This window comes from Cololabis saira, chromosome 15 (assembly GCF_033807715.1).
Source record: "Cololabis saira isolate AMF1-May2022 chromosome 15, fColSai1.1, whole genome shotgun sequence".
Taxonomy (NCBI): Eukaryota; Metazoa; Chordata; class Actinopteri; order Beloniformes; family Belonidae; genus Cololabis; species Cololabis saira.
In genome coordinates, this window is record NC_084601.1 from 25,101,537 (window position 1) to 25,120,079 (window position 18,543).

General features: G+C 38.3%; 1 protein-coding gene across 1 annotated transcript in view; it reads right to left on the reverse strand.

Moving 5' to 3' along the window:
• Nucleotides 1-13,899, reverse strand: part of nxph1 (neurexophilin 1) — a 57,165-nt gene extending 43,266 nt beyond the window's left edge. The window contains exon 1 of the mRNA XM_061741160.1: nucleotides 13,504-13,899. Coding sequence (XP_061597144.1) covers nucleotides 13,504-13,584 — 81 coding nt within the window. The 5' untranslated portion in view covers nucleotides 13,585-13,899. The remainder of the gene's footprint in view (nucleotides 1-13,503) is intronic.
• Nucleotides 13,900-18,543: the final 4,644 nt, after the last annotated feature.

Here is an 18,543-nt window from a genome sequence, read left to right on the forward strand (position 1 = left end):
CCCCCGGCCCGGCTCTGATATGTTCCGCTACTGGGTTGAAGTATTTTGTTTTAGGCCTGAGAACGGTGCGGGAGCTGACTCTACCGTCCACTGATGAATCCAGACATGGGCAAACAGGCAAGCATGATAATTAGCTGGAGCACGGCCTCACTGTCGCCTCAACAGAGTGCAATCAGTTAACCGTTGACTAGTGGCCCGGTTAGGCAACCTGGAAGTGTAATGGAACGGTCCGAGGGTGAAGGTTGCTGGACAAAAGGTTCCAGCTGCTGTGGCTGCTGCAGGAGGTAGCAGCCCACGAGCTACTGATACAACCCTGGTAACTAGAGGCCCTCAGGTGGGATGTCTTTCAGTTAGCTGTCACTAGCAGCCCTCAGCTTGAGCGCTGCTAGCTGAGCCATGGAGGTCACAGACTCCATCTGTCACTCAAAAAGCCACACCCCTTATGATACATAAATGGGGGGCTCCATTTAGTTTTCTTGAATGACTTGTATAGAAATTCACTTCCTGTACAGTTGGTGGGGTACGGAAGAGTATTAGGGCCATGCAGGAGAAAAATAAAAATAATATTTTAGAGGAGGAAGATTTTTTTTTCATTACGCACTTCGAGAAAAAAGTCGAAATGTCGGGAAAAAGGTCGAAATGTCAAGAAAAATGTTGAAATGTTGAGATTAATGTTGAAGTACAATTTGGAGGAAAAAGTCGAAATGTTGAGAAAAAAGTCGAAATGTTGAGAAAAAAGTCAAGATTTTGTGAACAAAGTTGAAATGTTGAGAAAAAAGGCAAAATTTCCACTTTATTCACGAAATTTCTACTTTATTCTTGAAATTGTATTTCAACATTAATGTCGACATTGCGACTTTCTTCTCGACATTATTCTCATTATTTTGACCAGGCGTGTAAGATTTTTTGGAGTACTTTTTATCTATTTTTTTATATTTTGGGGAGAAAAACTTAAAAATGCTTTACAAATGGGCCATTTTACTCAAAACTGGTTTTGAGATCCATCCATCCATCCATCCATCCATCCATCCATCCATCCATCCATCCATCCATCCATCCATCCAGATTGATTGACTTCAAGAAAAAAGTCGAAATGTCAAGATTGTTAAAGTACAATTTCGAGAAAAAAGTCGAAATTTTGTGAATAAAGTCGAAATTTCGCCATTTTTCTCAACATTTCAACTTTATTCACGAAATGTTGACTTTTTTTTCAACATTTCGACTTTTTTTTCGAAATTCTATTTTAACATTCTCGACATTTCGACTTTTTTCTCAACATTTCGACTTTTTTCTCGAAATTGTACTTCAACATAAATCTCGACATTTTGACTTTTATCTCAAAGTGCATTGTGAAGAAAAAATCTTCCTCCTCTAAAATATTATTTTTATTTCTCTCCTGCCTGGCCCTAATACTCTTCCGTACTTCTGGAATCATTTGGACACACAAACCCCTCCACGATGATAAGGTGGTGTTTTGAGGAGGGGCTGCTCCTCCACATTGAGAGGAGCCATTGAGGTGTTTTGGGCATCTGGTTAGGACCCCGGACTAGAAAGTTGTCCAAGCAGGATGGATGGATGGATGGATGGATCTCAAAACCAGTTTTGACCAAAATACACCATAATGGCCCATTTGTAAAGCATTTTTAAGTTTTTTTTCCCAAAAACATAAAAAAATAGATAAAAAGCACTCCAAAAACTCTTACACAGCAGGAAAATCAAACCTGGTCAAAAACATGAGGAGATGTTCTAGAATGGGTTTCCAGAGCGTTTAGGTTTTTACTAAAAGAATCCAGAGATATGAGATACAAGCTCCATTTTCATTTACTTCATTTTACATTATGTTGTAATCTCACTTGTGTTGCTTTATTTTGATACCAGATTTTTTTAAATGCACCTTGTGGTAAAATGTACTAATTTTAATTTTTGTATGCCATTTAAGAACAGGAATTTTAGAATAGATCTCAAAGGGGATAAGCTGAATTTCAACAGCTAAGAACTGTGGAACCTCCTTCTGCTTCAGTATTCCTCTCTAGGGTTTTTATTTAGTGGGGAGCCACTTATCGCTCGAGGGGGAGTGGAGTCGCTGAGCTCAGTCTGATGAATGTTAGTGGGCTGACGAAGGGTACCGGCTGGGGAATTGCACTATTCTCTGAGACTGAACTTTGAGGCCTTTTGTGCTGCCTCTCTCCAACAAGTAAGCATCGGCGACTCTAAAGTGAGGCCTCTGTGCTGCTTTAAAAGCTAAGCGACACAAAGGTTGAACAAGGAGCTAAGAGAAACATCCCACTTGGGCCATCTGAGTGTGTGCATTCAGTGCCACAGCATGTGGGCATTTGAGCAAATGCCTTTGTCATCAAATGGAATTAATATGGGCCTGCTCTTTGGACAGAAGAGATATCTATGGTGATTAGGCCTGTGTTGAAAAAATCGATTTTCCAATTCTAAATTGATTCTCATATTAATTCCTAAAAATTGATTCGTATGTCTAAAGATCGATTTTTTTTCATCATTACATTACAACTTTTGGTATTTTTTTGTTTATGCCCAAAAAAGGAATGTGTTGTTGGACACGAGCATAACTAGTGCCATGTTTTTGCCTTTAAATATGTTGAAAGGTGTGAAAACATTAAAGTTTTCAATAATAATTGTATAAATTGTTTATATTTCTTTGCTTTATATACCATATTGGGGTCACATTTGCATAAAATGCTAAAAACCAAATTCTCATAAATGGGAAAAAATGAAACCGATTTCATATGTATCTGTTTGCTGCCCTGGATCTGTATATATAGAGACTTAACTTAGAAATTCTTTCTATTATTAGTGATGAATTTCTAAGTTAAGTCTCAATATATCACAATCAATCATACGAATATTTTAAATGTTCTGTTTCTCTTAAAAAGATATTTCTAATAGCAATTAAACAGGAGAAGGCAATTATCCTTGCTTGAAACAAATGGTTGTTGTATTGTTGTTATGTCAGAAACATGTCCTGAAAGAGTACACATTTTGGTCCACCAAGCATCGATTGATGTTGGCTTGAGTCATTCTAACACAGAATAATACCCAGTTAAACGTCCTCTGTTGTTAAACAGTTTTCTAAAACATATTTACAGCCTGCTTCAAAAAACCACTCTGGTTGTGTTGTTTCATTTCACATCCAAGACAACTCTGAGGGGGTTGAAATAAATTATAACTGCATCAGGTGATTTTGTCTAAAGATATACATGTATGTATGATTTAATTATGTATTTATTTATAATATTATTTATTTATATAACATGCCTTTTGAAAACTGGCTCAGCCAATGGCTAGCTATCATCACTTCTCACCTGTAGTCTCTACTAACCCAGCGTCAGGTAAATGCAGCAGTAATAAATAAGGCTGCGAACATCATGTGAAGCAGGATTTTCAAGCTTTAAACGTCGGCCTGCAGCTCCTCTGACGTAGGTTGGTTGCAAGAGTTGGTATCCACAGCCTTTGATTGAGATACGGTGGACGGGTTCCTGGCAGCTGTGGCTTTTAACAGAATTTGTGTTAATGTTTTAACGAAGTATTTCATTTTAACATGTTGACTTGACTAATCAGGCTAAAATAGTCTGACATCTTTTACCAAAGGCAGCACAAGTCATAAACGCAAGTGACTTGATGTTTGACTGAATTGACTAAAATAGTACTAAACAACATTGTTCTCTCACAGCTTGACTACTGCCAAATAGTATGGGTGAATGCTACTAAAAAAGATTTAAATAAACTCCAGTTGATTCAGAACAAGGCAGCGCGCCTTGCTCTCCAGTGTCAATATAATACCAGCATCAACAGCATGCACTTCTGTCTACGATGGTTAAAAGTTGAGGACAGAATGAATGCTGCACTTCTGTTTTCAATATGGATGGTTTTACAATCCAAAACTGACACTGGGTCCAGAATACAAAACGAGATACAAAGACACAGACATTTAAAGCAAAGAGAAAGAGATTCACTTGTGTATATCAGTACAATCAGTAAAGACACAATCTAGAGTCATATACATATGCTGCTAGACAGGAAACAAAGGGCCGGTTTTCACTTCCTAAGCCAAACACAAATTTTCTGAAGCATACAGTAGAATATAGATCAATGAAATCATGGAATTATTTAACACTATATGACTAAACTAACACAGAAATCAATATTCAAAAAGCAAATCAAGAAACACCTTGGAATATCATATGTACAGTATACCATACACACACACACACACACACACACACTTAAACAGATACATATACATACTGGACAGAGTGAGGTATATTTTTGATCTGATTTTCATGGCCTAGATGATGTTTTACTGTATATTGGAATGTTTCATGTATGTTTTCTTGCTTTCAGATAATGATTTACATGTACGGTAAAGTTTAATGTAGGTTTGTCGTGTTATTTCGTTTTCTTTCTTTATGTCTTGTTTTTAACTGTATGTTTTAGATGTATTGTTTTTTGATGTGGACCCCAGTAACACTAGCTGTGTTTAAGGGCATAGCTAATGGGGATCCTTACAAATAAACAATGACTCATGATTCTGACGTGTGAACAATCTTCAGTATTTCATTTTTCCACCATGGGCTCCTTTTTTTTTAAATAAAAGGTTACGGCAAATACTCAGAGTTTCAGTTGGTGGAAGTGGTTGTTGCAGTGACATGCAGTTGTTACTCGAGTTGTTGTGATACCGATACCAGTATCAGAAATACTCTCAGATACTGCCAAAATAGGGGTATCTGTATCTGTGAGTATTCCCGTCTATGCGTCATCCCATACCATGTATCGCATTATTTTAGGCTAGAAATCCTATCAGGAAAACTGACATGCCACTAATACGAAGTGATTTCCAGACTAAAAGAAGTACATCAAAGGGAAAAACTGGAATTCATGGTCCTAGATGATCATCAGCCTCTACTGAAGATGTTGAACCCAGGTCAGATATATAACCATAAAACTGCTCTATATTTAACGGTTCAGTTAATATTAATTAGGATTGTGAAATACCGTGAAACACCAAATAAAGGCCCCTGCGTTTATTTGGGACGTGTCTTTATTAGGTTTGTGTCTCCATTGAACCGAAATCTTAATGTGCGTCTTCGATCTAGCCAGTTAGCGCTAGCCACGAATGGCTCCTCGTTGTCAGCTATGGTCTGATACAACTCTTTTCCCATCACTCGTATAATCTTCCGCGACTCACGCTGGTGCCTGGCACGCCTGTGAAGTATCCAAGCTAAAAGAAAAGAGAGAAGCAAAAAAAAAGGAGGGGAAATGAGGTGAGCGAAGAGCTAGAGGCCAAGCTCACCTCTTTTTCCCTCCTTTCTTTTGCCTTCTTCTTTGATGTACAAGTCGCTCAACTTAACACGTCATCAGTGAGGTCACTCTAAGATTAAATAAATAGTCCCACACTTTTCAATTCGTTTAAGGTTATTTGTTTGTGTTTAGGTAAGCTATATTTGAATACGGTAGAATATTGTTTTGGTCATCAGAAAAACAATGTGTATTTGGGATAGGTGTTCAATATAAAAAAATAATTTGCTTGACTTGGCGGATGATTGGGACTCGGCCATTATTTTATATTTTACGGTAAAAAACAGAAATGATATTTGTATCGGAACAGATTCTCTAAACCCGGGTATTGGTATCGGAAAGAAATAATTGGTGTCGGAACATCTCTAATTGTTAGCCTTAAATGTAATATATATTTTTATAGGCTACAGGCTTGGAGTTCCAGGTAGATTTTTTGGGGCCACATCGTCAACGTATAACTCCATCACCAGGAATGGCTCTGCAAAAGTGACCTTCAGCAACCTTTTAAGGAGGGAAAACACTTCTAGTAGTAGGAGAGCTACTTAGATTGGCCGACAGGAACCTCCTGGCAGGGCGTTTTGGCTAATCGGGATTTCTGAATTACATTCAGCACTCTCAGAAATCCTGTGACCACAATTCATTAAAACCCATTAGCACCATTTTGGTATGAGTACATATGATGAAGTTGGAGATTACAAGAAAACATGATGAGCAGAAGAGTCGGTTCAGGCCTTGTTGGCGTACTACGCCATGATAGAGGTCTGGTGTAGCATTTTTTTGTAATCTCAATCGCTACAACTGCAGTGTTAAAAAAGATAACAAAGCAGCATCCCTTGTCCACTCATTTCTTCTCTATTTTCTTTCTCTGCATTCTTCTTTTTCTTCTACTTTTATGCTGCTGGCCGTTTGCGAACAGCACAAATGCTCGCTGGGTTGGCTGGAAGGGGATGGGGCTAAATGAAGAACTGCTGCTAGCTAGTTGGCTGTTAAGGCTGAATTATGGTTCTGCGTTAAATCAACGCAGAGCCTACGCCGTCGGGTATGCGGCTACGCGGGAGTCTCTCCGTAGCCTACGCCATAGCCTGACGTGCGCCTCTCAAAAAATGTAACTACGCGTCGAGGCGACGCAGACCCAACGCAGACCCAGAGGGCTGTGATTGGTTCGCTTGGTAGCAACGCATTTCCGGTTCCGGTTCGTGAAGCAGTATCGAACTTTCAGCGCTCTTTTCTTTGTGTGTGTGTGTGATTTTTTTTTTTTGGGTTGTTTTGTTTTTTTGCACAATAGTTGTCCTTATCTCTTTGATTCACTGTGACCGGAAAAGCCGGAAGCTAAACAAAGTATCAACTAGCGCTCTGGGGGCGTAGGCTCTGCGTTGGTTTAACGCAGAACCATAAATCAGGCTTTAGCCATGGCAGCGCGCCCAGGTTCAGAGATCTTCCAACAACTATTTTTCTGTTCTGTTACAATTCAGTTACCTGGGCTTTAAGTGTGAGCGGATATGAGGCAATAGTCACATTGGCGGTCCAAATGTCAACTGCCTGCATTTTTTTTTTCACTTACCTGACATGTGTTCAGTCACAGTCTCACACAGTTTGAGAAGAGCAGTTTCAGATATTTCTGACCCGGTCAACTGTCTGGAAACTCTGAGTGTTTGACGAAGCTGTAAACTCCAAAACTGTCAACGAGCGACAGGAATAACGAATTCAACAACTGTGCTTGTTATCGCTGAAGCTTCTGACTTTTTGGGGGGAATTTCTCTCATTTGTAAAAACTCTAATTTCAGTAGTGTCTGCTGTGGTTCCTCCATCTTCCCCTCGGACTTAATAAACTCTGGATTTTTCACCTGATGGCTCCTTAAATGCTTTATAAGGTCACTCACTTTACACTTGACAACATGTGTGCCAGCTCTGGAAAGCCTGACATAAATGAGAATATCATCATTATCCTAATGCCAGATAGCTGCTCAGTCCAAGAGCTCGCCTCCCGCTGCTTCTTCACACACATAAAATTTTTTTTAAAAGTACAAATTCTGTCCATAAAAATGAAGTGACACCAGAATTAATAAAGACGTTAGATACCCCTTATTTTTGGCAGTGTGTATTTTAAATGCTGTTTGTTGTGATGGAACAACTGTCCAGTTCATACAATGTGATTTAATTACAAATTCAAATCATTATGTACTAACAAAAGTATTTTGCAGTTCAGCTGTTAAAAAATGAAAAACATACAGATATATTGTACATGTGGATTCCTAAACCGAAATCTGAATGTCTACTCAACAAATACATTTCACAAATGTAAATATTTTGGGTTTAGTCCCAGTTAACCGTTAGCACATTTTGAAACCACAGCTGCCTTTATTGGGATACATTTGATAAGGTGGCATTTGTTGAACAATTGCAATAAATGGAGGATTGTTTGACACACTTGTTCAGTCAGAACAAGGAACTAATTGGATAACTTTATTATCCTATCTGTGAGCTAATGCAGAAAGAAAGACCAGCTATCAATAACGTTGACTATTAGCAGGTTATCGATTATTGTTGACTATGTGACATAATGGGCTCATTTGGTTACCGTGACACTGGGCTGGGAAGCAAGAAAAATGATGACGTGAAGTGGTGATGACAGTGCACACGCCTCCTTAGACATAGCGACAAAGTGCTTTACGTGGAGGATATGCAGGGGATCGAGGAATGCGCATTATAACTATTAGAGACTTGGATTTGCAAAAGGCATGACGCGTGAGAGTCTATGCTGCGAGATGAAATCCTGAACCCTGGCCGATCTTCATGAATTCTGACGAGCCGAATTGATTAATAAAATCTGAAGATCCCTTCTGAAGAAAAGAGTCACCGCAACAGTACAGTAGGTGATACAATTGAAAGAATGACAGTGTTCGTGTACAAAATCTGTCAATTCTTTCTACATGGTTACATAAAATGCTATTTTCCACTCCACTTCTGCTTATCCAGGTTTGTCTGTTGGGGCAGCAGCAAAAGCAGAGAGGTCCAGAACTTCCTTTCCCCGTCACCTCCTGCAGCTTTTCCCGGAGGACGCTGAGGTCTTCCCGAGCCGGCAGGATAAATACTCAGAGCTTCAGTTGGTGGAAGTGGTTGTTGTAGTGACATGCAGTTGTTACTCGAGTTGTTGTGATACCGATACCAGTATCAGAAATACTCTCAGATACTGCCAAAGTAAGGGTAGCTATCGGTATCTGTGAGTATTCCCGTCTATGCACCATCCCATACCATGTATCGCATTATTTTAGGCTAAAAATCCCATCAGAAAACTGACATGTCACTAATACGAAGTGATTTCCAGACTAAAAGAAGTACATCAAAGGGAAAAACTTGAATTCATGGTCCTAGATGATCATCAGCCTCTACTGAAGATGTTGAACCCAGGTCAGACATACAACCATCAAACTGCTCTAAATTTAATGGTTCAGTTAAGCAAATATTAATTAGGATTGTGAATTACCATAAAACACCAAATAAAGGCCCCTGTGTTTATTTGGGACGTGTCTTTATTAAGTTTCTGTCTCCATTGAACCCAAATCTTAATGTGCGTCTTCGATCTAGCCAGTTAGCCACGAACGGCTCCTCGTTGTCAGCTATGGTATCCAAGTATCCAAGCTAAGAGAAAAGAGAGAAGCAAAAAAGGAGGGGAAAAGAGGTGAGCGAATCTCACCTCTTTTTCCCTCCTTTCTTTTGCCTTCTTCTTTGATGCACAAGTCAACTTAACACGTCATCAGTGAGGTCACTCTAAGATTAAATAAATAGTCCCACACTTATCAATTTGTTTAAGGTTATTTGTTTGTGTTTAGGTAAACTATATTTGAATACGGGCTTAATCGCTCCGTCGTGTCCTGGGAATGCCTCAGGACATTCTCCCAGCTGGGCCTGCCTGAAAAACCTCCCTACCTTGTCTTAGTGGAGGAGTTTGTGTGCCTGAGTGATTCCAGGAGCGGTGTCGTCTGGGACGGTACCCTAGTGGGGGTCTCTCAAAGCAAATTAGTCATGTTGGTACTAGGGCTGGGGATCGATTCAAATGTCAAGAATCGATTTGATTCAGATTCTTAAGATTCATAATCGATTATCAAGATTTGATTCGATCCGATTCGATTCCGATATTGATTTGGGTTAGTGTTATTAAAACTGTTTTTTTTTAGCTGTTGCATGAATGATATGACTGTAGTTATACAACATATGAATACTAGTATTATATTGAGATTCAACAGCAAGTATTGGCAGCTAATGATGCTGTAAGGACCAATCACCTCCCAGAATGCTGATAGAACTGCTTTCAGAAACATCGTGGGGCAGAATTATCAAACCGATCCAGGGCAGCAAACAGAGACGTATGAAATCAGTTTTATTTTATCCCACATTGCGTTTACATTTTTTCCATTTTTGGTCTATTTCGGTTTTTAATTTTTAAGAAGTAGATTTTTAGCATTTTATGCAAATGTAACCCCAAGACAGTATATAAAGCAATGAAATATAGACAATGTATGCAATTATAAGTGAAAACTTTAGTTTATTTTAGTTATTCTCGTATCCAACAAAACATTCCTTTTTTGGACATAAACAAAAAATACCAAAAGTTGTTATGTAATGTAAAGAAAAATCGATCTTTAGATATATGAATCAATTTTTAGGAATTAATATGAGAATCCATTTAGAATCGGCAAATGGATTTTTTTCAACACAGGGCTAGTTGGTACATCAGAACTTGATGCCCCTCCCCTGAGCGAGGGTGACCAGGACCCCCCCACCCTGGAGCCAGGCCTGGAGGACGGGCCCACGGGTGAGCAACCGGCAGCCGGGCCTGAAGGAGTCACATGGGTTTGCCCTCCGGAGGACTCAGCATCTGCTGGCGGCCCGTTCGGGTCGGGTACCAAGTCTTATGAGTCCCAGGCTGTGGGCCTTGATGTTCAGACTTCATCTTGGTGGCTGATTGTTTATGTAATAATTGCTCCGGGGTCATGTTCTGGTCTCTGGAAAGATCCTAGAGACAACTTCTGTTGTAATAGACGCTATATAAATAAAATTGAATTGAATTGTAGTCTTCTATCATCAGCTCACCTCAGCTTCCAAAAGTGGCTTCATAAAATAATACTTAATAAAAAAGAAACAAAAAAAACTGTGCCTTTATCCTAATGAAATGAAGTTTATATTAAATGGCCAAAAAATTTTGGAATTTCTTCACTAAAGTCTTTTCTGAAATGCATTTATAGTTATTTCAGTATTACTACGAGATGAAAGTGACCAAAAAAATTATGAATGAGAGGAAATGTACACATAACCGAAAATCTAATACTAATGCAAAATTTGTATTTTTAAATTAGATTCAACTTTATTGTCATTGCACATGTCAAAAGTACAGGGCAACAAAATGCAGTTAGCATCTAACCAGAAGTGCTTATGCAGTGAAATAAACACAATGTACAGCATATACACGTATACACATATACATATATATAAATATGTATGTACACAATGCAGATTAATAAATAACTATTGCTACAAGATGCAGGTCAGATATGAATGAATGACAATATATCACGAACAGATGAGATGTGATTATATGATTTACACAGATTTGAATTACAGTATATACATGGGTGATCAATGAAATCAAATGAAAGTTGAAGTAATGAGAATAAAAGAATGAGCTGAACACATCACGTTCAACATTTTACTCATTTAAAGTGCTCTGAATAAAATTCCAAGTACTCTCTTAAATTATATGTATTAAATTAAAAAGAAATCATGAGAACTAGATGGAGTTCTGGTCCTGAGGAATAATACGAGGTGTGTTAATTAAATCATTGACTGCGATGATCGTCTGCCGTCCACCTCGCTGGTGCCATTATCAGGGTCAAAGCTCGGCTCTCGACAAGAAGCTTAAGCAGAGACGAGAGCCTCTAACACGAAATAAAACCGTCAAAGTTCAGCTCTAATCCCCGCCGCCGCGGAAAAGGCTGTTGGCGCCTCGCACAAGAAAGCTGTTTACTCTGAACGGGATGGCTCTCCCAGATATACATGTCAATGCAGGCAGCACAATGAACGGGGGATGCTCAGAGAGGGGATGCAGGACTGAAAACGCACACTTTCACACCAAAATCCAGTCATATATTTGCTTCTGTTAACGTCTGGAAATGACATCAAGCTTCAGAGTTACAGAGACAGAATACGGAGGGAAACATTTTGGAAAAGAAAATACGGGTAATCTCAGAAAACTGGTGTAAAACAGGTCAGGTCATTCAAATAATGACTCATTTTTCAATTTCTAAAAATACATTTAGGGATATAAAGTTTAATGCTTCACCAAATACATAACTAAACCTTAAAAACTGTAGAGAAATAAAATAAAAAGTAAGACTTTTGTGGTCAGTACAAATACTTATGTGTAAAAAATGCTGCACAAAATATGTAGATGTATTGTGAAAGTCTTCTGAAAAACTGACTCTGAAACCACTCAAATATTTCAAATACTTAATGAAAATTCTTCAGTTCCTTGCATCAGGTGTGTTTCATGAAGAAAAGCCTTTAAATACCAAACTCACTCTGTTCGCACTCCATCATCATAATGAAACCAGATTTTGATTTACTTTAAGTTACATTGTTGCACAAAAATTACTTCAAATTGTCAATTTTATGAGGAAATACATTTATTTATTTATCTATATTGATTTCACCTGTGAGCATTAAATCATAAACAAAACATATTTGAATGTGTAGATTAGACAACAGGAGCATATGTATGTGTACGTACATTTGCGGACATGAAGATGGTGGTGAAATAAACACCATTTGGAAACAACATATTCCCACACGTATGTATGTCATGTTGGTTTATAAACTCCCACAGATATCCACATACACATGCATATATATGAAGTAAAAGTATAGCGTCTTGATAGTGAATTTAAATCTAAACACTAGAGAGGAATTTGAAAACAGCATATTACAATGTGTTTTTATGTATTTGTGTATATAGATAGAAATTAAAATTGTCACAGCAGACAGGAATAGATGCATGACAAACAATGCAATAGAGGTATATTAAAGAATTAGTTACAAAAGTAAATATGTACACGCCAAGAAAAGCTGGGAGAAAATAAATAATAATGTGCAATGTTAGGGCTATGTCATGGTCCACCAGTTGCACAACAGTCTACTATTAATAAATATATATATATATATATATATATATATATATATATATATATATATATATATATATATATATATATATATATATATATATATATATATATATATATATATGTGTGTGTGTGTGTAGCATGTATACATGCATTGTACATATTTTTATGACACAAAGTAAATTAATAAGTTGAATTAAAAGTATTTTGATCGAACATAAATGCAGTCTTTTTGTCTCTTCAGAATTAAAGATCATCCAAGAAACATGACGCACACCCGTTTCTAAATAAGACCAACTCTTAACCTAAAGTGAATTGTGTAAAAAAAAGGGTATTGTTGATTTTTTTTTTTTTATGAATGCATATTTTACAAAATGTAGTTCTGATTTTCAGGGCTTTTGTTCTTTTACTTTATTATTTTAATGTTCTTAAACTGAAGAGAAAACCATGTTCAACAATAAAGTCCCGGTTTTCCAGTAAAAGCTCCTGGTCAGTGTGCATGTTTGGTTTATTAGGGCGCCTCCTTGAGGCTGTTTTACTGTATAACAGTCTCATTGAGCACAGTTTCGGGAACTTTTTGTTTTAAAACAACTAAAGTGGAATTGTTTTTATTAATTTAATATAAATGATCAGATATGTGGACCATACAGCCAGCGTAAAAGCAAAGCGTCCTCGCTCAGCTTTACGCACAGCGGTTTTACGCACAGGAAAGCTCAACCAAATGCGTGTTACTCTCGGTCAGTTTTAAAGATGTTTGCTAATAAAATATGTAGAACTTAATTTACAGATGTCACATTTGGAGTGATTTACTCTAGGCAACAATAAGATGGAGAAATCTTAACAGGTGCGTCTCCTCTCTTCGTGCGCTCTGCCGGACAGGGTAACGCGTGAAAAGTCCTCCACAGTGAGAAAATAATCTCATTGGCTTCATTATTTTTGTGTTGAATGATGAAAAGTACGGAAAAAAGTTTAAGATGAAGTAAAGAGCAGGAACAGAACTCACCCAGCAGAGCGTCGGCGCCAGGAGGATCACGGCGCACCAAGACGTCACCCGCATCCTCCCGCAGGTCAAACTTCCACTCATTTCCTTAGGCTGGTGTTTTTAGTCTCCGACGACCATAAATCCACCTGATATCCCACCTCACAGCGCGCTCCACGCCCTGAGCTGTCCGGGGGAAACTGAACCGACGGGGCGCATGGCCGCAGAACGGAGCTGAGAGTTGGAACCTGGGGGAGGGACGGAGGAGCCGGTGGAAGCTGCTGCCGGCCGGGGGATGCGAGGATGGAGCAATCAGCCGTTACATGAGAGGTAATCCAGCTGGAGCCAGCAGCAAGGTCATCGCTGGGAGCGGGTTCGGGGTCCGGATGGGCTGAGGATACGGTGCGCCTCGTGGTTGGAGCGCTCTGATCTCTGGAAGAAGTGGCTGCGCTTTGCGCTTTATAACGCGCGCCTACAACAGCAGCCGGAAGAGTCTTCCTCCGTGGGGGAGGTACGAGAGGAGGGGAGGGAAGAATAAGGGGAAAACTACAACAGAATGCATTCCTCCACATCGGCCAGGGCCATATCCAAAAATGTTTCATAGGGGGGGCCAATTGGGGCCACTTAAATTCTTGGGGTGGACACCAAAACTAAAAGCCATCATTACAGGACTTTATTATACTGTTGTAGTATACAGGCTCAGAAATACTTATCTAACTTTTCTGCATATTAATGGTTAATGGTATATATATATATATATATATATATATATATATATATATATATATATATATTTATATATATATATATATATATATATATATATATAAATATTATTTATATATATATATATATATATATATATATATATATATATATATATATATATATATATATATTATATATATATATATATATATATATATATATATATATATATATATTTTTTTTTTTTTTTTTTTTATATATTTTACTTATTTTTAAATTTTTTTATTAGGCTGAGAAATACTTAAAGAAATGCCGACTGATGTGCATTTGGCCCAAATGATTTGGGATGAAACGCCTAACTGACGATACAATCTACGTTTGTTTTTTTTTAATTGAGATAAGTGGTGTGGCAAGCAAATTGTAGGGGGAGGCATGGCCACCCCTGGCCACCCCCTGGTGGCGCCACTGGCCATATCAAGATTTTTGGGGCGCTCTAGGCGAGGTTCTGATTGGAAATTCCCCCAAACTTGTGAAACTCCCCGGCAGTGATGGAGTTTGAAACCCACAATCACAAGGTCAGCCTTAATATGCAGGATATGGAAAGAAATTAAATGAGTGGTCTACGGAAGAGTGTTAGGGCCATGCAGGAGAAAAGATATTTGAGAGGGGAAGATTTTTTTTTTTATTGTGCACTTTGAGAAAAAAGTCGAAATGTCGAAAAAAAAGTCTAAATGTCGAGATTAATGTTGAAATACAATTTCAAGAATAAAGTCAAAATTTCACCTTTTTTCTCAACATTGGATGGAGCATCCAGCAGCAGGCTTCACCAGGGTAGTAGATAGATGACCAGTAAAGGCTGAATTATGGTTCTGCGTTATACCTACGTCGTAGGGTACGTGGCTACGCGGGAGTCTCTCCGTAGTCTACGCCGTAGCCTGACGTGCACCTCCCCAAAAATGTAACTACGCGTCGAGGCGACGCAGACCCAACGCAGACCGAGAGGTCTGTGATTGGTTTGCTTAGTAGCAACGCATTTCTGGTTCCGGTTTTCTCTCGGTCGCCATTGTTCACTGTGATCGGAAAAGCCGGAAGCTAAATAAAGAATCAACTAGAGACGACGATAACAATAAAATTGTTGTAATTCAGCCACATTTGAGGTTTTTCGGGCATGAATCGCAACCCCCTAGCGCTCTGGGGGGGTTCACAATGAACATTAGTTAGCATCATGGGTTAGCATAAGCTAAGTTATCTTATGTTGACTCAGGTAAAGTGGGTTTGGCTTCTGGCTTCACAAATCAGCCTTCAGAAACCCACGGCTCATGTCTCATGTCTTGCAAAACTGAACGTGAATTTGTAAAGTCATAATATCGGAGTTTGGTAGTTTATAAAATTGGAACTTCTGACTTCTTTGCTTCGAAGTTCTTCTCGAGCTCCCCCCACATGGCTTCTTTAAAACCCATTCACACTGTTTTTAAAATTATCTGGGGACCTGTGGTACTATAATCGCCACATCCATTATAGGCTATGTGAAAGGGAGGCCACACATACACACACACACACACACACACACACACACACACACACACACACACACACACACACACTGAGGTCATGTCATCTAGTCCTGTGTGAATGCACATGTCAGTAATTCGATGATGTGAACGCAGGATTAGTTTTTTTGTTTTTGCACATGTTGTGCCTCGTTCCTGGCGTAACAGGTACATAGTGTGATATAAAATGTCAACTTTAGCCTATATCCTCTTCAAGTTCAAATCCGCAGAACGACAATGAGATGATTCCTTGCAGGGCTGCGTCACGCAGTAACATGCTAATGTCTTTCATCAAGCTCAAAGCTTCTCTGAAAGTGTGAAACCTTTAGACTTCAACAAAAGCTCCAGTTAAGTTAAGTTTACTGTTGCCATGGCAACTTAAACACATACGCGGAATGCCATTTTCTGATTTTGTCATTTGTCAAAACGAAATCTAACTGCTGAGTGTCTGATCAAACGCTTTTGACTCGATATTAAAAGGTAATGAGATAAAAGATGATTGTTGAGTAAAACGCAAGGCCTCAACATCACTTAAGTGTCTGTAAATTACAGTTTAACACAGACTTTAATTATCCAGCGCAAGTACGCTGAACTCAATAAAGATGTCTGGAAGCAATTTTAGAAACTACTGCAGGTCCAAATGTCATTTTAGTCCAGTGTGAAGAGAACATAATATGCTAGCTCAGCAAAACTTTAGCTAGTTATTTTGATAGCTCCTCTTTCGTTTCAATGTCAGATTCACAAATCAAGTCCTTTTTTCTTCTTAAAGTGTAACAGATTGACAGAGAAACGGCAGTCGCAGCTCCGACTCACTGACATGAATCCTGGCTGAACGGTTCATAAATCTCAGCTTCCAGCAGTTTGGTCACTCTGACAAACACACCAGACTCCACTTAGAATTCTTGACGTTTTAGAAGTTTCCCTGCTGAATGTTGAAGTTGAAAGCTGTTTTTTACGTATGTGAAGTCTTTATACATAGTCTACAGTTCGGCATTCCCCTTGAACATGTTGAGAAAGATTCTGGCTGTTTATGATGCTCACTAACCAGTGTGTTCACTGAATGAATCGTTAAACGTACCAATCACACCAGTGAGTTCCTACACCTCAGTGCATTGTGGGCCAGCCTTACAATTTCATTTAGAGTTTACTGATAAAGTTTAATATGGCAGGGAGCTTGAGGGTGTGTGTTTATGTGACTATGTAAATATAATCATTTGCTTGTTCTCTGCCTGGTTTGCAGCTGAACTCAGCTGAACTGTGAAGTGAACGCATCGTTTGAGTGAGTGATTCAGTTCAGTTGATTCACCCAAAGGAGTCATTCTGTTGAACGAATTGTTTGCAACGAACTCAACAATGGCTAGCAGCTTTCAGCCTGAGGTGGATAGCTGCTCCGAGCTGCTTTACGAATCTGGGCCCCTGAATCCTGCAAGACCAACCCACAACTGGTCTGTTACTGTAGTTACCTAGAATAAACTCTATGTAAAAAGCCATGGTTAATTCGGAATGATTCTATAAACGAAGACCATGTCTCCAGTTGGGTTCGATGGCAGTCACATTGACCACTATGCTACACAATCCTGAATACTGCTTAAATTACATTCTATTCTTAAAACTACCTTTCTAATGCGGGAATTTCATCGTTGGATCCCATGTTTTATGCATTTATATATATAATATAATTATGTTTTCCAAAGAACAATATTGCTTAACGCAGTATATAGGCTACTATTCAAGATAAAGAGTGAATCAAGACATCCCCAATTAAAGTTAAAGACCTCAATAAATTATAAATCTTGTTTAAAATGACAAAAAACACGTGTAAAACCCGTCTTTGTGAATCTCAGTCACAAGTTCACCACTCACTCAACCGAGTCGTTCATCAGTTGATCTTAGTGTCTGAATCCATCAAAGATCTCACTCTTTCAGACAGTAAGTTTGTGAACAATATATCAGCTCTCTCATGTTCAACCAGTTCGGTTGTTCACAGTTGAGTCCATAATGTTACTCTCTCTCGACTCTCCGAGTTTGCAATGAGCTGCTCGATGGTTAGGTCATCCAGATCGGTTTGTTAACAAGCAACACATTACGACAATTACCGTTACAGCATGCACTATATTATATTTTACAGAAGAGTATTAGGGCCAGGCAGGAGAAAAATTAAAATAATATTTTAGAGGAGGAAGATTTTTTTTTCCATTATGCACTTTGAGAAAAAAGTCGAAATGTCGAGAAGAAAGTTGAAATGTTGAGAATAATGTTGAAGTACAATTTCGTGAATAAAGTCGAATTATTGAGAAAAAAGGCGAAATTTTGACTTAATTCACGAAATTTTGACTTTATTCTTTAAATTGTATTTCAACATTGATCTCGACTTTTCAACTTTTTTTTCGAAATTGTATTGCAACATTAAACTCGACATTTTGACTTTTTTCTCAGAATTGTATTTCAACATTAATCTCGACATTTTGAATTCTTTTTGACTTCTCGTCTAAATGTTGAGATTAATGTTGAAGTACAATTTCGAGAAAAAAGTCGAAATGTCGAGAATAATGTTGAAGTACAATTTCGAGAAAAATGTCGAAATGTTGAGAAAAAAGTCAAAATTTCGTGAATAAAGTTGAAATGTTGAGAAAAAGGCGAAATTTTGACTTTATTCTTGAAATTGTATTTCAACATTATTCTCGACATTTTGACTTTTTACTCGAAATTGTATTTCAACATTAATCTTGACATTTCGTCTTTTTTCTCGACATTTCGACTTTTTTCTCAAAGTGCACAATATAAAAAAAACTTCCCCTCTAAAATA